This window comes from Diabrotica undecimpunctata, chromosome 1 (assembly GCF_040954645.1).
Source record: "Diabrotica undecimpunctata isolate CICGRU chromosome 1, icDiaUnde3, whole genome shotgun sequence".
In the NCBI taxonomy this organism is placed as follows: domain Eukaryota; kingdom Metazoa; phylum Arthropoda; class Insecta; order Coleoptera; family Chrysomelidae; genus Diabrotica; species Diabrotica undecimpunctata.
The window spans coordinates 137,777,451-137,791,305 of NC_092803.1; the positions used below are offsets into that span (position 1 = coordinate 137,777,451).

General features: G+C 33.0%; 1 protein-coding gene across 2 annotated transcripts in view; it reads left to right on the forward strand.

Annotated features, from left to right (window-relative positions):
* Nucleotides 1-2,313: 2,313 nt before the first annotated feature.
* nes (lysophosphatidylcholine acyltransferase 3 protein nessy) overlaps nucleotides 2,314-13,855 on the forward strand; it is a 53,284-nt gene continuing 41,742 nt past the window's right edge. The window contains exons 1-2 of one of the 2 annotated variants that reach the window (XM_072520098.1): nucleotides 2,316-2,596; nucleotides 6,141-6,443. In XM_072520098.1, coding sequence (XP_072376199.1) covers nucleotides 2,506-2,596; nucleotides 6,141-6,443 — 394 coding nt within the window. In that variant the 5' untranslated portion in view covers nucleotides 2,316-2,505. Of the gene's footprint in view, nucleotides 2,597-6,140; nucleotides 6,444-13,855 lie in introns of both variants that reach the window. The other variant, XM_072520099.1, reaches the window with a different exon arrangement.

A 13,855-nucleotide genomic window follows, 5' to 3' on the forward strand; every position in this document is an offset into this window, starting at 1 on the left:
GAGGAAGGGGGGGACAAAACACTGACGACGCGAAAGACGAAAAAACCTTTAACACTCTTTATCTGTACCTACAATGCCAGAACATTATTATCTGAAGAAAAAGTCACTGAAATGGAAATGTTCAATACAATAAAATTGATAGCTCCCAATTTGGGTAATAATTCAGTAATCTAACAATGTTTCAAATAAACTACTGTCTATATTTTTTTGATTGTCAAAAGCAGAAATCTATACAAAATAATGTACAGTCCATCTAATTTACAAACCGTTACACGTCATCGGCGTCATAGCCCGTGACGTCACATGATACCAACACGAAATATTTAGGCGGTAGGTGTGTTCTTTTTTAGAATCATTTTGCCGACTACACTGGCATTACAGCCGCTAGACATATTTTATTATATACGCGTAGAACTAATATTTAAAGATTTCTATTAATGTTAACTTAAAGAAATAGACAACAATATGTTTAATTTAATTTGTATAAATGCATTATAAAGCGTTTTTATGAAGAACATTTGTTCGGAACACACTGTAACTGTAATCGAACGAAGGTGAAATTTTGGCATAAATTGGCAACACTTATTTGACAGTTGCGTTGTTGACACTTTTTGTACTTTATTTTGAATTTTAAAGTGAGTACCTCTTGTTTTAATATTTTCACCTATTTAATAAAATCTGTTCTTTTTAGAGAAAAATTAGTGTGTTTTATTTCAAAAATGTCACCTAAGAATTTAAATAGTCGTTGTAAAGAGTATAATAATAATTATGTGACCCATTTTATTTAAAATGGATTTTTTTATACTTTGGCAACTATGTCAACTTCGATCTCTGACGTAGATAATGATGTGTAACGGTTTGTAAATTAGATGGACTGTAGACGCATATAAAGGGTGATTCATTTAGAGGTACTTTTTTGGTGGAGATTTGATTGGAGATTGTGCATGAATACTGTCAAACTGATATTTCGCTTTTGTTCAGTATTGTTTGACATTTCATGATGGAAAGACTTAGCCCGGCACAGCGTCTAGAAATTATTAAGTTGTATTTTGAAAATGGGAGTTCTGTGAGAAATGTTTCGTGCGCTTAGAGCAATTTAGGTCGACATATTCGGCATACCGAACATTAAAATAATAAAGTACAAAAAGTGTCAACACCGCAACTGTCAAATAAGTGTTACCAATTTATGCCAAAATTTCACCTTCGTTCGATTACAGTTACAGTGTGTTCCGAACAAATGTTCTTCATAAAAACGTTTATAATGCATTTATACAAATTAAATTAAACATATTGTTGTCTATTTCTTTAAGTTAACATTAATAGAAATCTTTAAATATTTGTTCTACGCGTATATAATAAAATATGTCTAGCGGCTGTAATGCCAGTGTAGTCGGCAAAATGATTCTAAAAAAGAACACACCTACCTCCTAAATATTTCGTGTTGGTATCATGTGACGTCACGGGCTATGACGCCGATGACGTCCAACGGTTTGTAAATTAGATGGACTGTATATCTCACATAGTAAATAATTCTTAGATTATATCAATATCCCTCATTTCGATTTTTCGAACCTGTCAGAAATTATAAATTTTTCGCAAATTGTACTTACGTACCTAAATAGAAAACTATCTCTCGCAAAAAACTCAATGAAGAAAATATTGTCATGTTGGACATCGTAAAAGCACAGTATAGACAACAACTGTTATCTATACTGTGGTAAAAGCTTATTCTTAATTTCTTTCAATTCACTTTATAATGAAGATAGACTGCGTAAAGATTTGCGTTTTCTCATCTCCTAGAATTTGCAACGCCTCATGCTTTACTTTTAATAAAATAATTATCAAATCTCAAATCCATATATTTATTATATATCAAGAATACACAATACACGGTAATCAGCCATATAACCAATAACTCAAATTGTAAACAAAAATAAGAACAATAATTGTAATGAAAATTTGTTGTTAATAGTAATGAAATTTATATATTTCACCACCAATCATAAATAACTTTTATGTTACAAATAAATTTTCTCAATTCTATTTGAGAATTATTTGAAAACGATTTCCGTATTGGAAATCGTAAGGTCAAAAGAAAAATATTTTTTTTTCATCATAATAATTAATTGTACAATTAATTATTGTTTATCAATCATCTATAAAAAATAATTAATTGTACAATTAATTATTGTTTATCAATCATCTATAAAAAATATTCAGTGAGGACTATGCAAGCAAATTATTTTAGAAACTTCTGTCAGTGTGCTGCTGGCAACTCACATTAGAAAAGTGCGCCGTATAAACACAAAGTGTCAAAATATAGGAATACGAGGCTGTGTACTGTCATTACTGTCAATTTCTGAATTCAAGCGAATGCTAATTCTATGGTAACACAACACACTTCTGTAAAATTTTTGAAATAAGGTCGTATTCTAAATTCTAAATGGTAGTGAATCGGTAGTCACAGATCACCTTAAGTACTCCTATTGTTAACAGTGTCTTAAAATGGAAGGATCTGGAGGTATTCTTTCAGGATTAAGTGCTCTAGTAGGCACTACAGAACCTGCTTTAAAATTAGTATTAACTCTTTTAGCTGGTGAGTTTGATTTACTCTAATTAATAGTATTAAATTAGAAAAGTAAAGTTTCTATTAACGTCCAATAAACATTAATACTGGACCGTCATGCGGTTCACATATTTTAACATTTTAATTGATGACTTTGAAAATGAGCTTTAATGAAACTTATATTACATGGATCTCTAACCTTTACATCATACTCTATTTTTGAATATCCAATGTACATTTCTTTCTAAGAATACAAATAATTACATAAATGACATTTGTAATTGTTTAAAATATAAGTGTCAATTTATGTTTTTGATCATTTTATTTGCTTGTTGATAAAATTTGATTTGTCATGCAGTCATAGAGATAAAATATTATATTTTTGTGTGTTTTACTAGTACTACTCATTCACCAGATGTAATCTATGAATTAAAAAATATAACTTGGATGTTGAATTCTCAATATATTTTTATCTAAGATAAAATGCTAATCAGCTTATCTTACTATAAATCATCCTACACTCATGGACCTATTTAGTTGGAATTTATATTCTTAGATCAATATTGAAGGTATATGCAAAGAATATAGATGCATATGTGTCTATATTCTTTGGTATATGCTTTGTAGTTAAAACCAAAATCACATGAAAATCTTATAATACGTTAAGTACCTTCTAATAAAAGTATGAAAAGAATACAACAAAAAGATACAGAGCTTGTTAGAAGGGAGAAAGTATAGTGAATATTAATACAATTCTAAAAAATGGTGAGACTTGAATCAGAAAAATCAAGTAGGACTAAATACACCAGCTTAGAGAAGCTGTTACTATAATTTTCAAGAAAACTAATCTTTTTCTTATAAAATTTAATAATAAAATACAAGAACAAATACATAATAGCAGTAAAGAAGTATATAATGGTAGTTACAGCTAATGTATGAAAAAAAAAAAAATAAATAAATAAAAAACCAGATAAACACACTTCAAATACTTAATTGGCAACAGTAATCAACAGTAATAATAAAATATATTTTCCCTAGTAGTAAATTTCCTTAGTGGTTATTACTTATTAGGGATATATTTCTGTTTTCAATTATTTGAAGTGTGTTTATTTATTTTTTTATGTATTTTTGTTCATACATTTGCTTTCACTAGCTTTAAGTATGTACTTTTTTTACAGCTATTATAAAATATATTTACCACTAAGGACTACAGCTGCTAATGGATTAAGTCCACAGTCAAAGGAGTCCAACACTACACACACACACTAAGGAAAAGACCTGTAAAAAATTATTATGAAAGTTAATTATTTCCCCATTAAAATAATATTAATGCCCTTCCAAAAGATATATATAAATACAATACAGTAATTATAGACAATACTATATAGTATTACATCAAAGATATTTCTAGAATAATATAAGTAAATTATATTGATAACAAATGTTTAGGGGATATACTTAATACAGATATTTAGAAAAGTATACAAGAGTTAGTATATATAATAAAACAATGGAATGAAAAAAAATATAGTAAAAAGGAGTATGTAATAGTATGTAATATATTGCAGGTTTCTGCATGTAATAGATGACCAAGAAAAAATATCTATAACAACTTAAGACAAGTATTGTTTGGAAGCTATTGTTTTTTAATATTATTTACTATCTTTACTCGGAATTAGCCACAATTTCAACTGGAAACATCAAAAAGAAACTTTTCAACTGAAATTCAGGCTAATTCCCATTGAAGATAGTAAATAACTTAACACAAAAATGTGTAGATGTGGAAACAAAAGAAATAACAAAAATTATATCCATGTTAGTGCCTCTTCTTTTATTGAAATTCGTGCTAAGTCTGTCAACAGAAAACCAACAGTTTTAATTTCACCAAATTACTTATATGTCATTAGTTGAATGATACAATGAAATATCAAAAAATGAACTAAAACAATTCTTGAACCCTTTCACCAAAGAATTTGTTTCTTTTATAAATTAATGAAAGTGTTTCATAAATTAATCAATAATAGTAGTGATATCAGAAATATTGGTAAATCGTTTTTGAATAATTTTGAAAAAAGATATACCTATGGGATCATTTCTCCCAATACTAGTTTTGAATGGGATGTATTGTCCCAATAGTATAATTAGTAAGTAATAAGAGACAAATAAAATAAGTATTCATTTTTAAGCAAAACATTTATTATGAATGAAATTGCAAGAAGACATAGAAGTTAATTACATACTATGCAAATTGATTTGATCTGGTTTCAAGTTTATTGTGGTTACAGTTGTGGCATCTTTTTCTTGAATATCCTTTTGGGGATAGGTGATCTCCCCCATTATTCACGTTTTTTTGATGCTTTTATCTTGTACTACATTTTGTACTAATACATTTTTTTAAAAAGTAGTTTTTTGTTTACCTTTGAATATATCTTACGAATAATGTTATCTTAAGATATAAAAATCAAGTTAGAGACCTAGGCATCACTTTTAATCAAAGCATTAATTTCAATGACCATATTTCACATATTACATTAAAAGGTCTTAAATTTCTTGGATTTACAAAGAAACTGTAGTGAGTTCTCAATTGATGTAACGAAAGTTGTGTATTGTTCTCTTGTACGCTCTCAACTAGAATATGGCATGCTAGTCTGGTCTCCTATGCATGGCCAGTATATCAATTCCATTGAGAAAGTTCAGAATAAGTTTCTTAGGTATTGTGATTACACAATGGGAATTCCAGTTGCAAATATACCTAGACAAAAAAGTAATTTTAGATAACAACACTTTATAACAGACGAATTCAGTTTGATTCTGTATTTATTTATAAATTATTAAATAATTTAATTCAATGTCCGGAACTTTTAAGTAAACAATACTTTTAATTTAAGTTTAAATCAATTTAAAACCATGATTTATAGTAAACTCTAGAATTATTTCTAAGTATTGTATTTTAGAGTGTAGTTATAAGATAAATTATATTAAAAAATATAATGTGATTATAATGCTGTAATGGGGTGATCCCATCTATTTAATAAAAAAAGAAACAGCTGCTTCATCTATTTCACTTTCACTTTAAATTATTCCATTAATCACCTCATTTTCTGGGTTGCTGTCTTCACCCGATGGCTCAAACTATTTTTCTCGCTGTTCTCGCTATCAAAAGATGCAAAATAAAATCTGCATTGTATATTTTTTGAAAAAAATGAACTTGTCTTTATCTTTCAAAGCAGGATAAATTACACCAGATATTTATTAAAGTTAACCGAAAATAAGTAGGAATCGCAATTATTGAGAGGTTTGACGAATTTGTTGCCTGCCACAAACTTTTCCACTGCTACTGACAAATATATTCGGTGATGTAATATATGGTTTGATCAAAATTTGACCAATACCCTTTGAAAATATTTCCTTAAATAGCTTATTACATGAGTGATAGTACTATCAGTTAAAAATGCATTTCAAAATGCTCGTCATGCGACATTCACAGCAGGGAAAGCGTTAAGATGATTTAATTTTAAAATTTTAAAATTCTATTTAGTTTTCTAATAAATAATGTTTTTAAACATTTTTTTAGGTTATCCTCTAGCTTTAATTCACAGAAAGTATTTGTACAAAAATGATCGAATTCCTATTCCTGTTTTGTCAATAATGCCAGTATTCTTATTTCTAAATAAAGACTACCGGAGTACTCAAAGAAATCAACAACATCTATTTTTTATAACGGCAGGATTCCTATTAGGCTACTGGAATTATGGAGGTGCTATTTTCCATAGTGTTTTGGCTGTCTTTTTTACACATTGTACACTGTGTATTCTCAAAGGAACAAGCCTTAGCGTTGCAATTGTATTTCTTTTTAACATAGGATATCTTCTTATTGGTAAGTTAAAGACTAGTAATAGATTATTGTGAGATGTTGGTGCAATCCAAGCAATTATAATCAGTTAAAGGTCCCAAGCCAAAATGGACTATGTACGACCATGCATCAAGGTATACTAGCATCACACATCAGCAAACGGGTGCTGAGAGAGGAGCATGCATTAGTGTTGCCTGCCGAAGCAATTTTGTCCCCAGCAATTTATTTTTACAATACACATTTTATTATTTAGTACAGTAAATAGAAATTATTTCGTCTCATGATCAAGCCTACACCAGTTGAGGCTGCATAAATGGGGTACAATAGGTAAAACATTAATATAAATCACTAAAAACAATTTACAACGTTTATAAATATACTAAACAAGTATAATATATATGTGACCTACAAATGGCATGACAACACTGCCTTCTGAGTTACATATTAAACCTCAACAATCTTACAATGTAATGTTTGCAGGATCTTTGCACATTGTCATCATTCCTATTATAGGAATTAAACCAAAACATGTTTTTTTTTATTAACACCTGTGCGGTGTTTGTATACTGCTATCTGGTCACAAATGACCAATTATCAGTTATTTTCTGGCCTAACATAATAACAGCAAGTGCTTAAATCTAAGGCTTACCCTATGGCTTACTCTTATTTTATCTATTAACTAATGCACTATAACTAACATGCAATAATTTCACAGCACTATACTCTGCTTTTTACACTAAACTGTTACACATTTACACTAGCTCAAATGGTTTTGTCCTTATGAGTCTTCTCTTTAATTCAGTGTTGTCAAGAACTGTATTGCCTCGACATTCACATGACTATGCAGCCTCTGCTCGTGACTTGCTGCTGTTCTCTTGATTATTTCGATCACAGTTTCCATACCCAGATCCTGGTGGAGGTTGCTGTTACGGATATACCAAGGAGCATCAACAATGTTTCTCAGAACTTTGTTTTGAAATCTCTGGATAATATGTATATTACTAGCTTTGGTACAGCCCCAGAGTTGGCACCCATATACCCATACTGGTCACAGTACTTGCTTGTAGATTTATTATAAATTTAGATATTTAGAATTTATTATAAATTGATAATGTTGATTTTTTTCCAATCAGCCAATACAATTTCTTATATCTAATATCAAGCTCCCCTCTTTTCTTTTTGATATGGACTTTCCAGCGCAGCTTCGCATCTAGGGTGATGCCCAAGTATTTTGCTGATGTTGCATAAGGAATTTGAGTATTATTTATTATAACTGGTAAATTTTCTATTTTTTTATTTGTAAAGTTAACGTGTGCAGATTTAGTCTCATTTAATTTTATTCGCCATTTTCTGAATGTCACACGTATACAATAGGTACAGGACCGGACCTAAGACACTCCCTTGTGCACGCCAGCTTTGATCTCTCTTAAGTCGGTGTAAACTTCTTCTTGTTTTACTCTGAAATATCTATTCGCAATGTATGATTTCAAGATTTCTGAATACTGTTTAGGCATGAACGTTCTTAGTTTATATTTTAAACCATCATGCCAGACTTTATCAAACGCCTGTGCTACATCCAAGAAGATTGTAGAGCAGACTTTATTTTCTTCTAATGTTTTTTCTATTATATTCGTTATTCTGTGAACTTGATCTATAGTGGAATGTTGATTTCTGAAACCAAATTGATGATTTGGTATAAGATTTTTTCTTTCTATTATTGGTTTTAATCTTTTCAATAGTTTTTCATATAGTTTTGACATAACTGGAAGGAGTGATATTGGTCGATAGGATGTCACTTCATTAGGAGATTTACCTGGTTTGGCGATCATAATTACTTCGGCTATTTTCCAGAGTTTGGGAACATATCTCAATCTAAAAGCTACATTTATTAGGTGTGTCAGCTTAACTATGGCTTTTCTTGGTAGATTTTTTAATAATTCGCCTGTTATGAGATCATATCCTGGAGCTTTCTTAAGATTTATATTCTCTTTTATCTCTGTTGATACTTCTCTAAGTGATGTTAACGTTATTCTTTCTTCAGTTTGAAATGGTTCTTCCCATCTCAGTTCTTCACCATCATTGTGGTTGGGTTTGAACGTGCTTTCTAAATGATCTGCAAATCGTTCTGCTTTCTGTTCGTTACTTCTAGCCCAGTTGCCGTTTTCCAACTTGATAGGAGGAGAATGAATAATTGGTCTCTTCATTATTTTTGTTGCCTTCCATAAAGAATAATCTGTGTTCTGGTCAGCTGTTAAATTACTTAAAAAAGAATTAATTGTTGAATTTTTTATATTATGTATCTCCCTTTTTAGTTTTTGTGTAGCATTATTTAGACTAGTTTTGTCTCGTGGAGCTCTATATTGCTGCCATTTTTTCCTTAACTTCCTTTTTTCTACTATGAGTTCTCGGATTTCTTTTGGATAGTTGTTCCCTTTTGTTCTAGTAGTTATCGTGGGGGTATTTTCCCAAGCTGCCTGTTGGATATTTTTTATAAAGACTTCTAATTCGTCATCAAGTTGCCTCGTGTTTCTCAATGGCACAGCAAGATTAATTTTGTGCTCTAGGTTTATTTTGAAGCTCTCCCAGTCAGTTTTTTTATTAGTCAATATTGGATTAAACTCTTTTTTAATCATTGTATCACTCATAGTTAAAATTATCGGTGAGTGATCAGAGTTCATGTCCCAGCTGTCATTGATATCCAGATAGTTAGCTGAGATATTTTTGTAAATAAAGAAATCTATCAGGTCTGGAATTTTGTTGCTATCTGTAGGCCAGTATGTTGGTCTACCATTAGAGATTACTTCACCCTTTTGTTCCTTAACAGCTGACAATAGTTCTTTTCCTTTAGTTGTAGTTAACCTAGAGCTCCAGTGGGTATTTTTTGCATTAAAGTCGCCACCAATGATGTATCTTTTTCCTAAAGTGTTCATAAACTCTTTATATTGCTCTCTTTTAATGGAGTGTCTAGGAGGACAATATATTGAACTTATATTTAAGGTATGTGTTTTCATCTTCACACAGACTGTTGTAGCTTGTATGTGCTCAGTTGCATATTTTAATTCCTCTAGATGCAAGATGTTATATTTAATTATAATAGCGCTTCCTCCTTTAGCTGCATTATCTGGGTGTACAGTAGAATATACTCTATACACCCTAAATTTTACATACGACTGTTTAGTGAAGTGTGTTTCAGAAACGAGACACAGATCAATTTTCTCAATATCTAGTACTGCTTGCAACTCGATCTGATGTTGTAACATTCCATTTGCGTTCCACGCCATTATTCGGAGGTCTTTAGCCATTTCTGATTTTCGGAATAGCTCCTTTAGCGCTATGCTCTAGTCGGGTAACTCTGATATCGATTTGAGTTATTTTGTCATCAATCTTGGTGAGCTTTTCCAATATCATTTTTAATGTAATATCAGTTTCTTTTTCTTCTTGTGATGATGCATGTCTCCTTGCATTTTTTGTTACATCGCTGTAACTTCTATTTTCAGTGACCTCTGCCGTTTTTAGTTTTTTGCTTTCAATAACTCTATGGGGCGCTTTTATAACATTGTCTTTGTTTGTTCTCTCGTTTTTTATTGTTTGTAATTTTTTAGCTACATAACATCAGCGGTATTTTGCAGGATGGTTTTCTCCACAATGAACACATTTTGGTTTATCTTCTGGTGGTTTTTGGCAATTTTTAATAAGGTGTTTACCAATACATTTTACACATCTTGGCTCCTTTTTACAGTATTTCCACGTGTGTCCGTAAGCCTGGCATCTTTTACAATGTGGGACTAATCTGGAACTCCTTAATGGCTCGATTTCAACTCTCGTACTAAGTATGTCTGTTATGCCGTAAATTCTATTTATATCTTCATTCTGTCTAAATGTTAGGATGAACATATCTAGTGGTTTTTTAGTTTTCCATTTGAATTTCTTGTCAGCTTTAATGGCTTTATATTGTCGTTTTTGTAGGTCTTTTACTATTTCCTCTGCCATGTGTGATGTAATTTCTTAACAACAACTCTAATTGGCCTCTCTTGCTTATTTTCATAAGTGTGGTACGGAAGGTTACTTGTATTTAATTTGTCTATTAAAGCTCTATAATGATCGCTATTGGCTGTATTAATTTTTATAACTTCACTGTTTATGATTTTCATAGTGAAGGTAATACCAGCCTCAGTCAGAAGCTTGCTTACGTCAACAGCACTTTGAAAACCTTTTACTACAACCGGAGGTGGTGATTTTGGTTTTTTTATTGGTTTTTCAATTTGTGTTTCTGCACTTGATTCTTGCGGAGAGGGAGGAGATAATGAGGTATCCATTTTACGTTTTTTGTTAGTTTTCCTGTTTTCGGTTCTTATACAGCCCGTTTCATACACTAAATCTTCTTCAACGGTGCAGTATTCAAGTTTATCTGTTTTTAATTTCTTTTGTGATTCATCAGCACTTGCGGTTAACCCTGTATGTTGTTCGGCTTTTTCCAGCTGCGCTAATCTCTTTTCCATATCGGCGATTATTTGACTCAACCGTTGATTATCCATATTAAGTGTCTTAACATTTTCTTCTGACTGACACCATGTAACTAATATAAATAAATAAATTTAAATAGTCTAATAATTTTTGTTTAAGGCCTGGCCTATTTTATTTTTATTTATGGCACAAGCGATAAAAAACAAAAACAAACATTGCGATAGCAGATCTGTCCAGATCTACTCTTCGAAGACAAACCTGCTCTGAACGTCTGTTGTTATCGTTTCTTTATTTTATATTAACAATGAGTATAAATACTAATAAATTATATTTAATTAACTGAACGGCTTACCGCTTCTATACTGGTTTATTCTCTTCACTACCGAACTCAGTCACACGCACGTGCTTACCGTCCGACAGTCAATCGAATAATAACCAAAACATGTGAACCAAACTTATGTAGGTTATAAAAATTAGAAAATGGCTAATATTACGATGGCTACAATAACACAACTACAATACAACTACAGATTGTCCAATAACATCTACAGTAAATAAATATTTAAACCATAGTACAATCCGACAAGCGAGAACTGGCGGGTGAGCTGCGCGAAAATAGAAAAGGAATTATTCTAAGAGAGATATGAGAGGTACTAAATCGCGGGTGTCACAAATGCGTAGTTGCCGTATCAAAAATTTAGTTGGGATCTGAAAATTACGTTAGTAGATATACGTTGTATACTTATCATATTATTATGTTAGATTATTGATGCAATAGTTTTGACCAATCTTTGAATTAAATTTCGTTATTTTCCAATAGGTTCAGTTAATTTCAGGTATAAAGTTTTTGTAATCTCTAACTACTTTCCAAGTTTGTGATAGAAATCGAGGTCGACACACACACACACACACACACACACACACACACACACACACACACACACACACACACACACACACACACACACACACACACACACACACACACACACACACACACACACACACACACACACACACACACACACACACACACACACACACACACACACACACACACACACACACACACACACACACACACACACACACACACACACACACACACACACACACACACACACACACACACACACACACACACACACACACACACACACACACACACACACACACACACACACACACACACACACACACACACACACACACACACACACACACACACACACACACACACACACACACACACACACACACACACACACACACACACACACACACACACACACACACACACACACACACACACACACACACACACACACACACACACACACACACACACACACACACACACACACACACACACACACACACACACACACACACACACACACACACACACACACACACACACACACACACACACACACACACACACACACACACACACACACACACACACACACACACACACACACACACACACACACACACACACACACACACACACACACACACACACACACACACACACACACACACACACACACACACACACACACACACACACACACACACACACACACACACACACACACACACACACACACACACACACACACACACACACACACACACACACACACACACACACACACACACACACACACACACACACACACACACACACACACACACACACACACACACACACACACACACACACACACACACACACACACACACACACACACACACACACACACACACACACACACACACACACACACACACACACACACACACACACACACACACACACACACACACACACACACACACACACACACACACACACACACACACACACACACACACACACACACACACACACACACACACACACACACACACACACACACACACACACACACACACACACACACACACACACACACACACACACACACACACACACACACACACACACACACACACACACACACACACACACACACACACACACACACACACACACACACACACACACACACACACACACACACACACACACACACACACACACACACACACACACACACACACACACACACACACACACACACACACACACACACACACACACACACACACACACACACACACACACACACACACACACACACACACACACACACACACACACACACACACACACACACACACACACACACACACACACACACATACATACAGTCCGCGAAACTCCTCAGATACACCACATATCCCCCCCTGCCTTCGAAATGTTACTGTCATTGATCTTAGTCGATACATAGTTCGTCACACGAAAGATCATTGCCCGAGCAATCAATCGGATCGTCGTCAGAATCCTCACCCAAGTTGATTATTATTTGATCAAAAACCACATCGAATTGTGGTTCTTTTGTCACAAAATTATCCTCAATCGAAATAATTATATCACAAACTTTTTTCCATTCTTCTGCAGGAAATTTGTCAAAAAACTCATCGCATAATTCGGTGACAGTCTTAATACCTCGTGTCCAAAACTTCTAATCACAGAATCAATGAAATATTTAACAATATGTAATTTAATTGATTCGTAGAGATGTGTCCGAAGCATATCCTCGGTATACGGTATATTTCGTTCTCTAAGCCACATTTGCGTATCTGCTTTTCGAGATGCCGAAGTTGGAAGTTTATCCTCTCGTTTGTTGTAGACCGTCGGAACAGTTACCACTCCAATTATATTCTTTTAAATAATCGGAGTGCAAGTATGTCCCTTCCGTAAAAACAATTGTTCGCTTTTCGCTGCGAAATTGTTTAATTTTTCTAAGATAATCTAGTCTTAATTTCCTTATTTCATGTTTTTCCATTAAAATATGTCGATTATTTTTTGTTCTTCTCCAAATCCTTAATTATGAATCTCTTTTGGAATAGTTTCTCTG